A 17,573-nucleotide genomic window follows, 5' to 3' on the forward strand; every position below is an offset into this window, starting at 1 on the left:
CAGATCCCCTTGGGAATACAGTTGTGGCTGCTCTGAGCCACCAACCCTGGGCGCTAGGAACCAAACTCTGATCTCCTTCAAGAGCAGCGAGCTCTTAACTGCTGAGCCATCTAAGCCGTCCTTTTTTCCCCACAGCGATCCTTTTAGAAGATTTCTTTTCAGGTTTTGTGTGTGTGTGTGTGTGTGTGTGTGTGTGTGTGTGTGTGTGTGTGTGTGTGTGTGTGTTTGTCTGTGTGAGTGCTCGTGTTTGTGTGTCTGAATAAGGGGATATGGGAATATGAGAAATGAGTGCATTTCCCGTGGACTTTACTGTGATCTCAGGGCACTGTATGCCCTGTTCTCATTCACAAAGGAGTGTTAAGCTAAAGAGAAGAAGAGGGAGGTCCCCAAGAAGAGACAGTGACTGTGCTAACAGCTCCACTCTGCAGCCAATTTCAACGTAAGGGTCTGTGTGTTGTAGGCAGCAGGGCTTCAGGGCTGCTCTTCCAGGCTGTGGTGTTTGTTTGATCTCGCTCTCCGGTGCTGCACCTTGGCTCCCATCTCAATAAGAATGGTACCATTAGAATCTTGTGGTGATTATGGACATGCTAGAATATTCAATTCAACTTAGTCGTTAGTAAAGGTTTTACTGTGCTTCTTGGCATGAGCCACAATCAGGATGAAAACAAACTTCTTCAACTACCTGGCCCTAGTTCTGCACTAGATGGGTCGGCTTTCTCTCTTCCCTCAGCCTTTATCCCTGCCAACAGCCCAATAACAAATGTCACATGGGGGGGCCTGGCCCAGCAGAAGCCATAAAAGACACCAGCAGGGTCAGAGCATGGAGAAGCAGAGGAGAAATCAGCAACCTGGGGAAGTGTGGAGTGAGAGCTGTGTGGTGTGCATGTGTGTGCATTGACACATGGCAGTTAGGCAAGGGGGAGGAAAGAAAGCCCTATTCCCCAAAAGTCACACCAACTGCATTACCCTTGGATTGAAAAGTCGGTGATTTGCATCATGAATTTAAACCTGGAAGCAATTTTTCCTCGTGAGAGATTTCGTACATTGCTATTAATAAAGAAAATTCCCACAAGAAAGATTATGGACCCAGAGAGCTGGAGTTCAAGATTTTGTTTGGCTACTGTCTATCTTCGAGACCTTGGGTAGGTTCTCAGGACTCAAGTTTTTCAACTTGAAAAGGCACAGGATACAATATGGACTTTTATGCACTTTGGCTGATTGTGGTGAAGCTTGAACGAGGTAATAGCTTCATTTCCTCAGCTAACAAATCTTCCTTGAGCTTTTCCTTCTTGCCAAGTGCTGAAGTGAGGCTCCCAGCAGCCAACATAGCAGCTTCTCCCTTACAGAATTCAGTTTGTATATGAATGTGTGAGCTTGTTCAATATAAGCAACACACAGACACAAAATGGATACACACACACATACACATTACACACTTATGTACACAGTATCAGGAGAGCGCTGAGCTGCAGGAAATACGTGTAAAACACTTTGTAAACAACTAAAAGCAATCAAGTCCATAGTGCCTATTCGGCTCCACATAGTAGGAGGGGCCTGCAGCTCTGAATTTGTGAGGTAGAGGTTTAAAAATTAGGAAATCAAGTCCAGCCTGGGCTACATGACATCCTGTGACAAACAATATTAATAAATATTGTTATATTTGGGGTCGCAATTTAAATTTTTCTAGTAGTAATCTATCCTTTCTTCATCCTTTTCTCTTTCCATAATTATTGTTTTGTATTTCTTTAAATTAAAACTACATTAGGGGGCAGACCCATAAATGAGTCAGGTAAGTTAGAAGCAGACCCAGCCTTCAGAGGGTTTATAGATGGTATGAAGATAAGGTGCTAAATTAATTCATATCGCCCATGCTATATATAATTCAGATAAAAAGAAAGCCATCTCAGAGAAGAGTGTACACACATACACACTCCTGGACTTGGAGAGGAGACTTCTGGAGAGAAAGTACAGATCTAGGAGCCAGGAAGCTTGGCCTGGGCATGAAGGAAGGAGGGCTGGAGACCCCAGGCAGCTCCCAGTGCACAAACAGGAAATGCAGAGAGCAGCAATGGCATAGTTTAGCTCTCTTTAACAGAAAGTCTTGGCCAATGCAGGAAACCTCCGGTCCCCAAGTTCTAGGCTTAACTAACATGGAGCAAGACCCATGTTTCCCGGAGATAGTTTCTCCAGAAAGTTTGTGGCAACTATTACAGAGGCTCTAAATTTGGCTAACAGCATGGAGACCCTTTCAAAGACAGTAAGGAAATAAAATGGAAAAAAAAAGTTTGTTTCCCTCCATGAGTATCTACTCTAACTGCTTCCTAAAAGTACAGCTTGGGAAGACCGAAGCTTTTCCTGTAAGGTAAGTGAAGTATAGGGGGTTTTTTTTTTCCTTCTTGTTGGTGGACTACGAGTACATTACTGTCAATTTCTACTGCACAATTGGGAAAACGCTGGGGTTAGGAAACATTCCTCCATTCCCGCAAGTGTGTGAAGCATGAAGTTTGAGAAGTATGCTTGTTGGCTTCCCTTCAAATACCCTTCTTACGATGAAGGGTGTGAGCTGGAAATAAAGATGTCTTCGTTCATCAGAAAGGCTGTGAGCATTCTTGCTTGGTAGTCCAAATAAATGGCTGAAAGCTGCCAACTGCATGCAGCTTTGAGTCAGTGTGTGTTAAAGTCACGGAGAACGGAGACAATCTAAAACGATTTGATTTAGAGACGGCCTTCTAATTGTTATGACGGAAAAACAAAATCTGCATGGCGTGCGGGTGACAGTATGTAGCTGTAACCCACATTCGAGACATTCTGGAGAGCTGGGAAGAGGAGGAAACTGATCGTGGAAGAAGGCAGAGAAGGGAAGGAGCGGAGGGCACAGCCTCAGCAGCTCTCTGTGTAAAATGGTGAGAGCAAAAGCCTCTCACTGTGACGGATCCTCTGCCAGGCTTCTCTATATGCTTACAGACTCCTGTTCACCAAGGAGTCTAACGCCCATTTTGGTAATTCTTTCTCACGCCAGAGGATAATGGAGCCAATAGACATTTGAAAGTGGTCGGGAAGACTGCAAGAGACTGCTTAGTCACAGCAGAGAGGACAGCTGACAGCCCGAGGGGACATGAGAGAAGAATGACTGAATTTCAGCAGAGCGTATTAACAGATGGCCACGGTGATGACCTTGACAGCAAGGGCTGCGGATGCTCAGAACGCCCCTGCTGGAGAGAGCTGAGAATGCAATGTATTGAACAAGGAGGTCATCCACAGCCATTATGATTATTATTAACTTTGTGTCCAATGGTGAACAAAGCCACCACATGGAGTACAATGTAACACACTTATGGTCATATGCAAATTCACTTGCTCCTCAGTGTTAAAGTTAGAAATCACAACTTTATACGTTTCCCTACTCATTTCTCCCAAGCCTGAAATGATCAGGCCGCGTGTTTCCAGTGAGAAAAGTTAAGTTACCTCCCTCGATAAGATGACTCACAAATTAATCTCTTTCATTTGGTTCTAGTCGTCTTTCATGTATTTTTTCTTCCCATAAGATTCAGGATCTAACCTACTCTTAGTAGGTCTACAGCTAAATAGATGTATAACATGAGGCTGGAGAGATGGCTCAGCACTTAAGAGCACTCCTTGCGTGGGCTTCCAGAGTTCCTGAGTTCAATTCCCAGCAACTACATGATTGTATACAACCATCTGTAATGGGATCCCATGCCCTATTCTGGTGTGTCTGAAGACAGCTACAGTGTACTCATGTACATAAAATAAATAAGTCATAAAAAGTAAAGGTATAATGCACAATGGAAAGATGAAGAGACTCATTTGCTACAGTACTGTATAAAGTGTCTCATCCACCCATTGACTCAGTCTTTTATTCAGAGTGGAAAAGACCTGTTGATTCAAGATTGCAATGTGGTGGTATAAAGGCTTGGAAGAGAGGGTCTATGCTGGTCCTGGGACTGAGCTATAGAACAGTATACCAGAAACAATGGAAAGTAGGAGTGCATAGTTCTAGGAAATTTTCAAGTACCATTTCATGTCCCAGTTGGTTGAACGGTAACTAACAGTTCGGAGTTCAACACAGGAAGAGTCTGCCATTCCTCAAGCATGCCCTGGTCTCTTAGTAAACTATCCCAGAATCTCATGTAGACCCTGAGAAGCGGAGGAGACATGTTTGACCTGAGCACCTTATGATCTCAACACTGCTCTGCTTGAGCAGGAACTGCTGTGCATCCTCCTCTTGCTAAACTACCTAAGAAATGGGCGCAAACAGTATGAGACTCAAGATTCTTGAGGTTTGCCTCTCCTTTGGGTGTCCTAAATTTGTCCTAAATTACGTAAATAATTTGTAGCTGTTCCAATAATTTACAGTTCCCTCTGAGTAATTATAAGGTAGGATTCTGTCTTTGAATAGCTATCTTCAAGAGAGATGCCATATTCTGATCCCACCAGAATGTGACAGTCAAGGCCACCTTTTCCCCCAACATGCTGCCTTTGTTGTTGGTGGTGGTGTTTTGAGACACGGCCTCGCTATGTAGCCCTGGTTGTCCTGGAACTCTCTACATAGACCATGTTGGCCTCCAACTCACAGAGATCCGCCTGTGTCTGCCTTCCAAGTGCTGGGATTAAAGACATGTGCCACCATACCCGGCTATTCTGCCTTTTCTAATGCTTTCCCCTGAAAATATTTCCTATTCATCCATGTAACCCAGACGGAATTCCAACCTAAAAGCTAGTGAACCTTTGTCCCTTGCACTCTTTTCCTGTGATCAAAACCAATGGCAATGATTGAATTTGAAACTGTCTTTGAGCATGAAGAGGACCCTGTAGCACTGGACACAAACACACAAACGAGGAAAACCCGAAGAATTGAAATGTATGATTCTAGGGAGTTTGTGTAACAAGGTGAGGCTTCCACACCTCGATGAGAAAGGCTACACCTCTTCCAATGCCTATTGGCTGACATATTCTCAGGTAAAGCAAACAGAAAGCCTACTAGGAGCTTTAGGATCCTTCTCTACCACAGAGTGCAGCTTGAACGTGCAGGCTAATGCCGACAGGGAGCGCTGCTCTAGAGACTCAGTGGAGGAGGCAGAGCCACAGTTCTGGCATATTCGCCTCTAGGATTGACACATTTTACCACAGCACTCTGAACACAAGACACAGGACACAGGCCTGAAGCCTGTCTAATTGTTTGCAGCCATTCAGGGTCAGCTTGTCTTTCTTACTCTTTTTCCCTTCCTGGATTGACTTTCCTTCAGTTTTTATAAAAAGGGATTTTTGTTGGGAATCATAGCTAAGTGCTGCCATCTCCGTAACTCCTGCCCCTCCTACCAACTGCTCCTGTGCCCGGTCGGTCAGGTTCGTTTTTGATGCTTAGTTTTACAACTGATTGATGAGACTCCAGATCCAGGCTCACCGGTCCCCACACAGCCACACTCAGGCTGCTCTGGCAGTGAGGTGTGCCCTATGTGCCTCAGCCAACAGAACCAAGGTCTGCAGTGCTATTTTCAATCCTTTCACCGTTTTAACTAAGGCAGAGCAGGGTGAGTCCTGTCCTTTCATGCTGAACGAGTTACTTATGTATGATGGCTAAACCCTGACATGCCTGGAAGAGAGACCCTGCCCTGATGACATGCTTTCACACGCTGATCTGTTGCTATGTCTGTGAGGGCTGTCCTTGATTGGTCATTGGTGGAGGAGAGCCCAGACTACTTTAGGCAGTAGCATTCTTGAGTCAGCGGGCTCAGGCTATACAGGAAAGGTTGCCCAGGGCAAGCCAAGAGCAGCAGTCCGCCACAGTTTCTGTTCTAAGCTCCTGTCTTTTCTTCCCTTGATGGAGGACTGTCTAAGACGAAGTAAAGGTTTCTTCTCCGTGTTGCTTTTGATTGATCTGCTCATCACAGCAAGGGGAAGCAAAGGAGAACACACGTTTTCCATGTTGGCATGCAAATGCTGCTTTAAAATACTTCTAGGTTACACTTTCAAGTCCATGAGCACAAGGGTTCCAGCCATTACCACCAGAAGGGCACTGAAAAGCCATTTTTCCTTTCCATGAAGAGAAAGAATACAGACCTTGCATTTGTAACACTCAGAGTTCAAAGCTTAGTACTGCTACCCACAATGGCACAATGTGTTGAGCATTTCTGGTTCCGGATTTGATACTACAAGATAAGACAGCACTACGCTTAGCAAGTAAATCGGAATTTACACACGAAGAAAGCTTACACAGCATTTGATGCAAAACAGCTGCTCATTTTGTTACCTTCCCTTCCTATTTTTACGAATGGCCCCAAATTTAGTTAATTCAGCTGGAGTTTGGTACCTCAGCATTACCAAAACCAACTGAGGTTTCGAAATGAAAAGCTTCCTGAAGTAAATTATACTGCAGACTGTGGTATGGCAATGCATGGCTCTGTACCCAAAGCAGGCAGCAAGAGTGGAAAGCCAGGGTACTTTTCTATGAACAAAAAGGGAAAGGATAGGGCTGGAGAGATGGCTCAGCGGTTAAGAGCACTGACTGCTCTTCCAGAGGTCCTGAGTTCAATTCCCAGCAACCACATGGTGGCTCACAACCACCTGTAATGAGATCTAATATCTTCTTCTGGTGTGTCTGACACCATCTTTAAAATCTTTAATATCTTTTAATATCTTTAAAAGATAAATAAATCTTTTAAAAAAAGGGAGAGGATAAAAGAGACTAAGACTGTCCATGAAATGCTGAAGTGTTGGGCTGGAGACGTGGCTCAGAGGGAGAGTGTTTGGCCCAGTGAGAAAATGGTCCTGAATCAGTTTCCCGGCACTTCAAATATCAAATAGCAACAGGAATTACCCAAAACTAGTGAGCATTTACCTTGCGTTCACAAAGATGAAGTGGGGAAACACTGTGTCTGAGGAGCCTCAAGGGCACGGGACTCTTCGGGCAACAGTTGGGGGACAACATTTCCAGGGATACTTTGTAAAGTCATGGCACGTCTGATGTACCGGAGAGCCCTTACTTTAAGTACAGTAACCAAGGCCTGCTGCTCATGAAGGGGATAATGAGTTGGTATGAGACCCTGCAGGTAAATTCGGGAGCCCAAGAGTACCTAGGTATGGTTCAGGAAGCTACAGTGTTTGTTGTGGCATGCCTAGTGAAGAAACTATGTCCGTACTTGCTTGTGAATGCTGCTTTCTACAACACACAGTGACAGCACGCACGGGTGGTCACTTGTTCGCCCTCTCCTAGTAAGGGAATATCACTCAATCTTCCATGCTTACAAGATAAGGAAATTACAATTAACAAACAGTGAGCAGGAGTCTGCTATGCCCCACACTCCACTGAGACCAGGTTGTGCTCCAGTCTGCTTCACTTCAGACAAAGGCACAGCTCCCTTCCTCTTCCCACCCTCAACAGGCGGGAGAGCAATGTGGTACATTTCCTCTCTGCCACCAGGACAGGAAGGGCCATGGAAGGCAGAACTACAGATTCAAGGAGGGAAAGAACCAGCACTATCTATGGTTTCAAATAGCAGCTGGCATGGAAATCCTGCCAAATGGCCCAAACGCCACATTGTTTTAAAAACCACACAAAGACCTAAACTACAAGTCTCATTATTTTCAATATAAATGAGGGGATATAAAGTTCTATGACAACTACTGAGACTGCAGAGTATTGAGCCATTCATAACTATTTAGTAAGTTTTCTAATGTGGATGTGGGTGGGTGGTACGTTCACCTTTCTCTCACACTGTTGTATGGATCCCCAGTCATTTATGGGACAGTGCAATCCTCTGAAGGCACAGGGGGCTATGGAACTACAAAAGAAAGGAAAATTCTTCAGAATTTTCCCAGTTCACATTGCAATTCTCCTGGTTAGAAATATACATCATTCCACAGGGGTGGGAGTGGGGTTTGCGGGAAACAAACAAACACAAACCAACCCCACATTCCAATGACAGCTGGAAACATGGTTGTCATTCATGGGAAAGTTATTTACAAGTTACTTCCTTTCCTCAAAAGGGGTGGTCCCGCTGTATCCATATGATACCACATACTACAGGGTCTCAGGTGAATGGAGGGGAGGCGAAAATATAAATTGATTAAACAAATGAACTTAGTTTGAACCACAGGTATAGCAGCTGGGAAGTATGGTAGGTGACCCGGTGGCTATGATTTTACCCTTCCCAAACCCAGCTCTAGAAAACTGCTGTGATTTTAGCAGCAGCTCCCGAAGCAACTCTCGACTGTGCTGTGTCAGCGGCTGAACAGAGAACAAACTCGTGGAAAGAATCGTCAATGGAAGAGCCCAAAGAGGGGAAGAGGCACGGACAACCCACTAGAGCCTACAGGCGGCATCTCTACCTTGGGCAGAGTGTAGGAAACAGCTGCCAACAGGAACAACTGGTACGATAAAAGTCCCCTTCGTTCCCTCCACAGGAGAGCAAGGGAGAGATAAAAAGCACTTTACTCAGTCTCTTTAACTCCACATCGACAACTGATAGCAGCGCAACTCTGAAAACTAATAAAATGGTTGCCGGTCTAGAGCCTAGAATACAATGTCCCGAGCCCAGAAGGCTGACTCATGAGGGAGTGAATGTAGGTATGGCCGCACTTACTGTTTCTCTCTGTATACTCTATCTGGTGATTTCAAATAATAATGTCTACGACAATTCCAAAATGAGAGACAAATGCTACCACAAGGAACACTGGCAAAACTGTCTATTCGCGCCACAGAAGATTATAAAGTCTGCCTTGCAGGAACACGTGGTTCCCTAACTTTCACTGCTCCCGGTCCCTAGTGAAATTTGTGTACAGATAGTTCAGGTGTTCCATCCCTCCCCCCTGAAGTATGCGCAGCAAAATATTTAAAATGCAAAGATAAAGATGAACGGAGGCCTCTCCGATACTGTATTTGAACAATGGTGAAGAATGTCTTCTCATCCCCTTGTGGCAGTGTTAACTACGACCACTGAAGAACATTTATTTCTCACTTATATGCCCCCCCAAATGAAGTAAATAATGCAAAATGCTATAATTTCCAGAGCTGCCATTGCTAGTGAAAGATCAGTCTGTGCCATATTTAAATGCTACTGCAAGTATGATAGCCAATTCAGGCTTGGACTTTTCTATACCTCTGTGAACACTGGGGCCTATCTCAGCAATTTATCAAAAACATACCCTGGGGTATCAATGCAACATGAATCAATGGTTATTTAACAGTCACACTTCAAAACACAGTAAGAGAAATGGGTAGAAGAGAAGTTAGCTTTCCCCAAAGAATAAGTCTCAGAATCTATGACTTCATAAGCAAAGAGGGGAATGGGATAATTCTGAAACAACTTTTCTCCTTTATCATTTTAATATATAAATTCCCTGTCATAGGATCAGAAGGCACTAGTCAACTGAATTTATGTTTTTCATAGACAGGATAGTTGTCTTTTAGAGGAGAAAAAGACATGGAGAAATGATGTAATTCTAATATCAAAAACAAAAGAAAAATGTCAATAAATATTGGAATCTGGTAAACTGCACACAACATGGACAATTCTTCACTCTCTGTCAACTCTTACAGATTTCAATGTGACTGTCAAGGTAAACATGAAACTTAAGGGATAAGAAACATTGAACTGACATAACCTGTCCCTTGTACATCTATTAAGGAAAACAATTTGCAGATAGATATGAACAGTTGCCCTATGACACTCTCAATTATAATCATGATTAATTATAATCATCTCAATTATAATTATGATATGATCATAGGTCAGGGCAAAACTCAGTAAGTGACATAAAGGAGGCAGAACGTGATTTTGCTTTGATCACAGAGGACAGGATATAGTACTGCTTCAGATTGACCACACCAGATGACTATGATTTGTCTTGCACCTCGAGCACAGGTGTAATTTTGCTAGCTGCAGAGAGTCTTTGTGATTGTGTGATGTTTGGAATTCTGGGGACTTTTGTGAGGGTATATAAATGCAAGACATGGTTGATTCTTGGTGTCAGTTGTGTGCCAAGAAAAAATGAGGTGGGAGAGAGGGAGTAGAGGAGGGAGGAGGAGGAAGGAGAAAGAAGGGGAAAGAGAGGTGAGAAGAGGGGAGGGAGGAGTGAATAATTAGAAGGAAGAGGAGATAAGAATAAGATGAATAAAGACGATGAGGAACAAGATGATGATGAAAAAGATGAGAAACAAGAAGAGTAAGAATGAGAAGGAGAAAGAGAAAGAGAAGAAGAGGAGGAAGAGGAGGAGGAGGAGGAGAAGAAGGAGGAGAAGGAGAAAGAGAAGGAGGAGGAGAAGGAAGAGGAGGAGGAGGAGGAGAAGGAGGAGAAGAAGAAGAAGAAGAAGAAGGAGAAGGAGAAGGAGAAGGAGAAGGAGAAGGAGAAGGAGAAGGAGAAGGAGAAGGAGAAGGAGAAGGAGAAGGAGAAGGAGAAGGAGAAGGAGAAGGAGAAGGAGAAGGAGAAGAAGAAGAAGAAGAAGAAGAAGAAGAAGAAGAAGAAGAAGAAGAAGAAGAAGAAGAAGAAGAAGAAGAAGGAGAAGAAGGAGATTGTTGTTGTTAGATATCTTGAAGGCAAAGACCAAACTTGCCCCAAAAACTTGATGTCCTAATGAGCATTATCTAATGATGAAGTTGCCCCCTTTCTGACTGCTGATTTTATTCAGGGGTCTCTTTTCCTCTGCTCTCACGGATCTAGAGTGAGAGGGTTAAGAGGTGGAGGAAAAGAGCAGAGAAAGGTGGAAGAAAGAAGAACTCACCAAGTAACAAGCACAGGCTACAGCAGAACTGGACCCAACACTGGAAAACTGGAATGACTTAAGGGATGGCAGAAACAAAACAGGGGGAGCCAAACTGCATAAGTATGTGGGAAAACGACACTTTATGTGAAGCCTGTGGGAGGAATTGCAATCGGCCCATTAGGTTAGAAACCCACGACTGCCAAGAATTATCAACATGAGCTAAGGGCAAAAAGACGAGGGAAGACTATCCCAGGGACTGCAGATCACAAATGGATGGTGTTCATCATAGGACAAAAGGCTGTTGTCAGGAGACGGGGCACTTTACAGCCTCAACTACATTTTGTTACCACAAATTTCTAGTTGTCTAAGTTAGTGATAAAGAAATTACATTCAAAAATAAGAGGAACCTTCAAATATGCTTGTTGTCGAAGCTTTAGCACTGAGCAGATGTGTTCACTCCCATAGCAAACTCGTGAATGACGGGAGGAAGCAGCGCGTGGGCCAGTGCAGAGGTGAGGCTAGTGCAACATGAGATCTCGGTGTCAAAAATGCTTGTCTGGAACTTGTTCACACCCTAAATACCAGTCTGAAGTAGCCTTGGACAGCAGCGACCATGGACGTCACACTAGAATATAAAAATCTCTTGGCAGGGGAAATAAACAACATGGGTTTTTATCTGAGTATTTTCTTAATGATTAACGTCTGCACAATCGAGTCTACAGATGCTAATTGAAGGTTCTGCTGGACTCACGTCTGCATTCCTACAGGTCTTACAGCTCGAATGTGAGAGAATGGTACTCAGTAAGTAATAGTGGGGTAAAATAATAAATAAGATGTTACAGTTTGAGCAAGCTACTGGCTTATATTCAACAAAAACAAAACAAACAAACAAACAAAAAACAAAAGGGAAAAAACCCAAACCATAAACAAACAAAACCAAGTCTAGAAAAATCTTGAGAAACAGTAATACTTCATTTCAGAAAGGATCCTGCACAGCTGTTCTGTTTTTTTCTTTTCTTTACCTTTTAAGTTTTGGTTTATTTCACAGCATTTCAGCAGGAAAGCAAGAAGTAATTGACCCGTGGAAACAGAGCAAATTGCTCAGTGATCTTGCACTGCTGGGCTAGATTGCAATTCCCAGCCAAATGTGCTATTCAGAGATCCATGCAGCAGAGAGAAGCATGGCGCCTGGGGATGCAAGGCCTACTCCTGCCTCTTATGCTCTAAGAAGGCAGATTATCTCTCGGCTGCTTCCGTGCCACTAGAAAGCCTGGAATTAGAGTCCTTAAGCTCCAAACTCACTTGTTTAGAAGCAATTATACAAACTATATTTCCTAAATCTTTCTTTAATACCTGCAAATTTAAAGACACCAGACTACATAGGGTGGCTTGGAACTCAGCTCTATTATTTGCTATTCCCAACTCCCAGCACCAAGTCTGCATGTCACGTGATAGATGTAAACCAAACAATCTCTTATTGCACATTGTCCATGTCAAAGGCATAAAATTATGAAAATTCCAGACTTCGGAGTAAAGAAAAAGAAGTTAAAAAAATCCTCAAATCCCAACAACCGAGGATATTGGGGGGAGGGAGGGGGGACAGAGAAAGAAAAGAAAAAGAAAAAAAGCCCCAATTTAACACATCATCTTTAAGAATAAATGAGGTTACAAATCCACATTTGGAAGAACAGAATCTAGTCCATATGTACCAGATACCATTTTTTTTTCTCTCAAACTCAAATTCCGGATTCCAAAATGTATACTCTCTCTCTATACTGAGGTAACAGCTTGTCAGAGAAACGTGGCAAGCAACAGCAGGCCTAGCACAGCAGATGGGGTGTATTTTTACACCGGCTTTAAGTGATAATACGAGTTTACATAGGGTCATCCTAAATATTGTTTAAGTGCATGAAATGACTCCCGTCACTGTCTAACCTTGAGTAGGCTGTTTTGCTTGCAGTTCGTCTCCATTTGCTGCCATCAAGCCTCCATCAAGACAAGTCTATCTTTTCTTTGGAACAGGAGTTGCACCAATTTTTAAGATCTTTTCTTTTTCGGATTCATGCATAGCTCTTTACGAGCTCATTAACAAAGGGAGAAGACAATGGCTGGCAAAGCGTTTCATTAGCACGGTGGACTCACTCAGACTCTGTGGACAGGTCAGGAATGATAATGTGTGCTGGGAGTGAACACCCAGAAGTGTGAGGTGAGGAGGATGGGAATCCTACCTGCTACCTGCAGCCAGTGCCAGGATATTTATTGTAGCCATTTGTTCTACTGATTGGCTCCATTAAATCCTCAAAGCACCGATTCCACATCTGGAATAAATAACTCCCAGTAAATATTAGAACTGTTGCCATGGCAGGTGTAGAAACATTGACGAGAGTTCGGGGGTTACAGTCTTCTAACACCAAAGTGCATTCTCTTGCTTATGGGGATGGAGGCTCGATGACCTCTAACTCTGATTCCTATTAACTCACAGACTTTACATAAATCCTATATAACCAGTGCAAAATTGTCCTTGTGTTCATTCACAACAGGGGGCACATGTACAAATTTCAAAGACATGTTGAAGAAGCTTTAGGGATGACAACTTCCATGAATGCCGTCTCTGTGTGCATACAGTCACCCAAGGGAAATAACATAGCTCTTATGGCTAATTCTTAGGAGAGGCTTCTCTAATATGGAGGGATGGGCCCGGTGAGGACTGGACTGATGTTTGAAAACATTGTCAAGGTATCAGGCACTATTTCCCCATCACCTTCCAATGTCGTACAATCAGCATGCAAGCATCCAGACAGCAGGGCTATTTATTATAGTGTTCAATACTTGATCTCAGGTTCTAAAAGGGGGACTGGTTCATAGTGGGGTCCCAAGAATATACGAGTGGCTAATGGCAGGTCTATTTGAACACATCCCTTTCTGCCTTCCTTGTTCAGAAATTGTCATTTCTAACGAGCCCTGTGCAACATGATCCCTTGCCCAAGTAAGGAAATACTGTGTTTTGTGTCTTAACCAGGCTTGCATAGCCAGGAAGCATTTAATGGCCAGTGGTTTCTCCATTAATCTATGCTTCTATAATTTACCTTCCTCAATCCATGAACACGATCATCAACAACATTCTGTAGGACTTTCTGGTTCTTCACGAGTCTCTCCTGTAAGGAAAGGTAGTGTAGATAATAAAACACTCAACCAGCGACTAGACTGAATGAGACGAAGGGAGTATGGACAAATAAGAATTTGGCTCTAAGTCTTTAGGGTAGGAGATACAGACATGGTATTTGTTTAGTAAATTATAAAATATTATAGAAATGTTAAAGTTACCAACGTTATTAGTTTATAAGCTTCTTGAACCAGCACACTTAGTTTATCATATTCTTATGGATAAATTTGCTACCACTTCGTAGAGGCTGACAGAGTTGCATTGTGGGATGGAATATCTGGGCGGATGAATGAAACGATAAAGAACTCTCGTGGAACATAAACCTAAATGACTCAGTTTCTGCTAAAACATTCATTTCAGTTAGGATGGGTCAAGTCCTGCCAACATAGTTACCCCAGATGATGTAATTATTCTACAAATTCTAATTTTCCCTAAAATGTAGAATTCATAATTCCCTAACTTCTTAAAAAAGGGCTCACGTTTTAAAGTTAAACTGGACTTAAGATTTTTTTTCTTAAGTATATTTAGTAACAAAACTGTTAAGAATGTTTAGCAAGGAAATCACATTGTTTTACTAAAATAAAAATTATTCAGGTAAGAATAACCGGAAAACAATAAAATTAAGTGATTTATCAGAAGCCCTCTGATTTTCATGCTAAAACTCCATGCTTTAGACTGTCTGGAAAAGTTACATTTTAAGAGAGTAACATTGTTTTGAGTACTATGAAATAGTAAATGTTTGTGGCCCACCTGGCACAAAAAGGGGCTCCTACAAATGACACCAATCACAGCTGCTCTACTCCGGCATAAACCAGTCAAGAAGGGCAAAGACTACATGAAGCAACTCCACCCCAGCCCCACTCCCAAGGAAACGAGAGAGAAGCATCAGCTGCAGCCTGTCTCAGCTTCTTACAAATCTAAACGATATTTCTCAGAAGCCAACCAGCAGGTCTGAGGACCGCACTCCTTCACAGGGCTTAAAACATCAGAGCCTGTGAGACACTGGAGCCATGAGGTGGAGACCAGGCTTGTGTGCGTCTTCTCAGCACGTGGTATTGCCTCTCAGTGAGAGACTCTCTAGCCTTCCATACCCAAACTATTGGCTGGAAAACAACAGACTAGATCCTAACCTTTTCATCGGTTTTCTCTGTGTGATCCCTGCTAATGTTTCTACACCTAATGACAAGAGAATCAATCTTTTGACACAAAGATCACTTGCACAGAATCCAGAATAGAAGATACTGACAGCCTCAGAAATATTTCAACATTTTAACTGCTTCACACAGTTAGAGATTGAACTAATGACTCGACAGTTTCTCTTGTTTCTCCCCGTATCACTTCTTACTCACTCTTCTTTCTCTTCCTCTTCCCTCCCTAAGGACTGGATGCTCAGAGGCTCTACCAGAGCCTTACAAATACAGAGGCGAATGCTTGCAGCCAACCATTGAACTGAGAACAGGGTCCCTAATGGAGGAGTTAGAGAAGGACTGAAGTAGCTGAAGGGGTTTGCAACCCCATAGAAAGAACAACAATATCAACCAACCAGATTCTTCAGAGCTCCCAGGGACTAAACCACCATCCCAAGAGAACACAGGGATGGACCTATGGCTCCATTCACTTATGTAGCAGAGGATGGCCTTGTTGGTCATCAGTGGGAGGAGAGGCCCTTCGTCCTGTCAAGGCTCAATGCCCCAGTGTAGGAAAATGTCAGGGTGGGGATGTCGGAGAGAGTGGGTGGGTGGATGATGGAGCACCCTCATAGAAGCAGTGGGCGGGTGGGATAGTGGGTTTCTGGAGAGGAAACTGGGAAATGGGGTAACATTTAAAATGTAAATAATGTAATTAAAGAAAAAAAATGAGGGATTTGAAGAGGAATCGACCATCTTGCTCCAGGATCTGAGAAGGCTCAGAGATGAGGGGTCACTTAACATTAAATGGAGTCCAAGAACACTGTGGCCCTGACCAGTTATCCCAGCATACATGGCTGGCAACTATTTGGTGTGCACTCCAGGGTCTATGTAATTATATACATGCTACATATCAATTTCCTTGTACGGTCAGTCTTCCCCTATTGTGGTCTTGAAAATGTCCTGAGAACAACACAAAGGGCAGTGTTTTACAAGCTCCCACTTCGTTTTTCTTACTGTGTTAGAAAGAGGCATTACAGCCTTGTGTTCTAAAAATGCACATACTGTATGTGTAAACATGCCAAGTGTAGCCAGGCATGCGGCAGTGGTGTCGATGTACTAAAGGAAAAGAAGGTGGGAAATCTGGTAGTGAAGTTCATTTAAAAGCACTTTCTCTTTAGTTCACTGGGTACAAGATTATACGGCCAAAAGTAGAGTTGCCTGAGAAGTACTGCATTTACCTATCGGCTTGAATGTTGTTCCCTGTGCATTGTTTTTTAACAGACACTTTCCTCTGTTTGTTCTTGAGTTTGTATCTACAATAGAAGGAAAAGCAACACTGATGCCACTGATCTAAGACTGCTGGCAGGAGCCTACCCCGATGTCCACCCACAAATACTTGCTTTTCCCGGATTTTCCTGTTCACTCCAGCCCCGCCATGGACAGTGTGCCACGGGATTCTTTTTTTTCCCTTCTCTTTCTGCTCTCTTGTTTGTTCTTTCCTTCCTGTTTTCAGGAGATTTGTACTCTCTTCTGTTCTGTTTGATGACACTTTGTCAATTAGATGCATTCCATTCAGTACAGAAGTTCATTAAATTCAGATAACACACCATTCTCGCGGGCTGACTGATGTTTATTAATGTGGAATGCGACAGGAATAATCCGGCAGGGAGTTGGAGCTTCTTGTTACATCACTCAGACATCAGAATAATACAGTTCATCTGCAATTCATCGGAGGCTTATGATATTATTTACATATTTAAAGATTTCTTGAAGTCACATGCCTTTGAGAAATTCAGGAAAGTGTGCATTGCAGGAAGATAAAGCGTGTATAGGCAATATGCTGACTCAAACATCCCTAAATAGCTTTAATTTTTGTGCCCGGATTATGGAGGTGGGGTAGGAGGAGGGAGAAAACGGGCAGGAGGGAAACAACAGCTCTCCGTGCAATTAAGCTTAGGGTTTTAATGTGATGTTTGTGGTAGTAACAGCTACAGTAACATTGGCCTTTACATTTAAAGAGTAAGTGCAATTTTCAAGTATTTTCCACTATTTCTTATCTCATTAGGCAGATTTTTTTTTTCCAGTAGAGCTTCAGAGAAGAATAAAAACAAACACATATGAAGCAAATACTAATTAATCAGACCTCCATCATTCATCTGGTCTCCCTAGCAGGGCAAGGCTCCAAGTGCATGACATAAAAAGACTGAAACAAACAAACAAAAGGCACAGAAAACATGACCAGCCCCATTAAAGCTAAGAGGCCTACCAGTGGTGTTCAGTCATGGCAGGATGAATAGGGCTCCTGAGTTTCATTCAGGAGACACTGGTTAAGTGACTACCACCTGCTGAACTCTCCTAGAACCAAGGCATGAATTTCCTTATTTTAGGGGGCTTTCAAATTAGGAGGGAATAAACAGGAAATGTATGTGTAACAGGAGGAACTTATTCAAGTGTTTCCATTGTTACAGACAGAGGACTGAGTCAGTGGTTTTCTTTTTGTTTTCCCTTCTCTGTTTCTCTGGCTGGACCACTAATTCTCACATGTTAGCCTGTACATCTG

At 43.0% G+C, this 17,573-nt stretch overlaps 1 protein-coding gene across 42 annotated transcripts in view; it reads right to left on the reverse strand.

Annotated features, from left to right (window-relative positions):
• Lpp (LIM domain containing preferred translocation partner in lipoma) overlaps nucleotides 1-17,573 on the reverse strand; it is a 633,326-nt gene that overhangs the window by 196,123 nt on the left and 419,630 nt on the right. For 20 of the 42 annotated variants that reach the window (NM_001437730.1, NM_001437729.1, NM_001013864.2 and 17 more), the window contains 1 exon segment: nucleotides 13,807-13,875. In NM_001437730.1, the coding sequence (NP_001424659.1) occupies nucleotides 13,807-13,875 (69 nt within the window). 42 annotated transcript variants of the gene reach the window in all.

Source organism: Rattus norvegicus, chromosome 11, assembly GCF_021556685.1.
Source record: "Rattus norvegicus strain SHRSP/BbbUtx chromosome 11, alternate assembly SHRSP_T2T, whole genome shotgun sequence".
NCBI classification, from domain to species: Eukaryota; Metazoa; Chordata; class Mammalia; order Rodentia; family Muridae; genus Rattus; species Rattus norvegicus.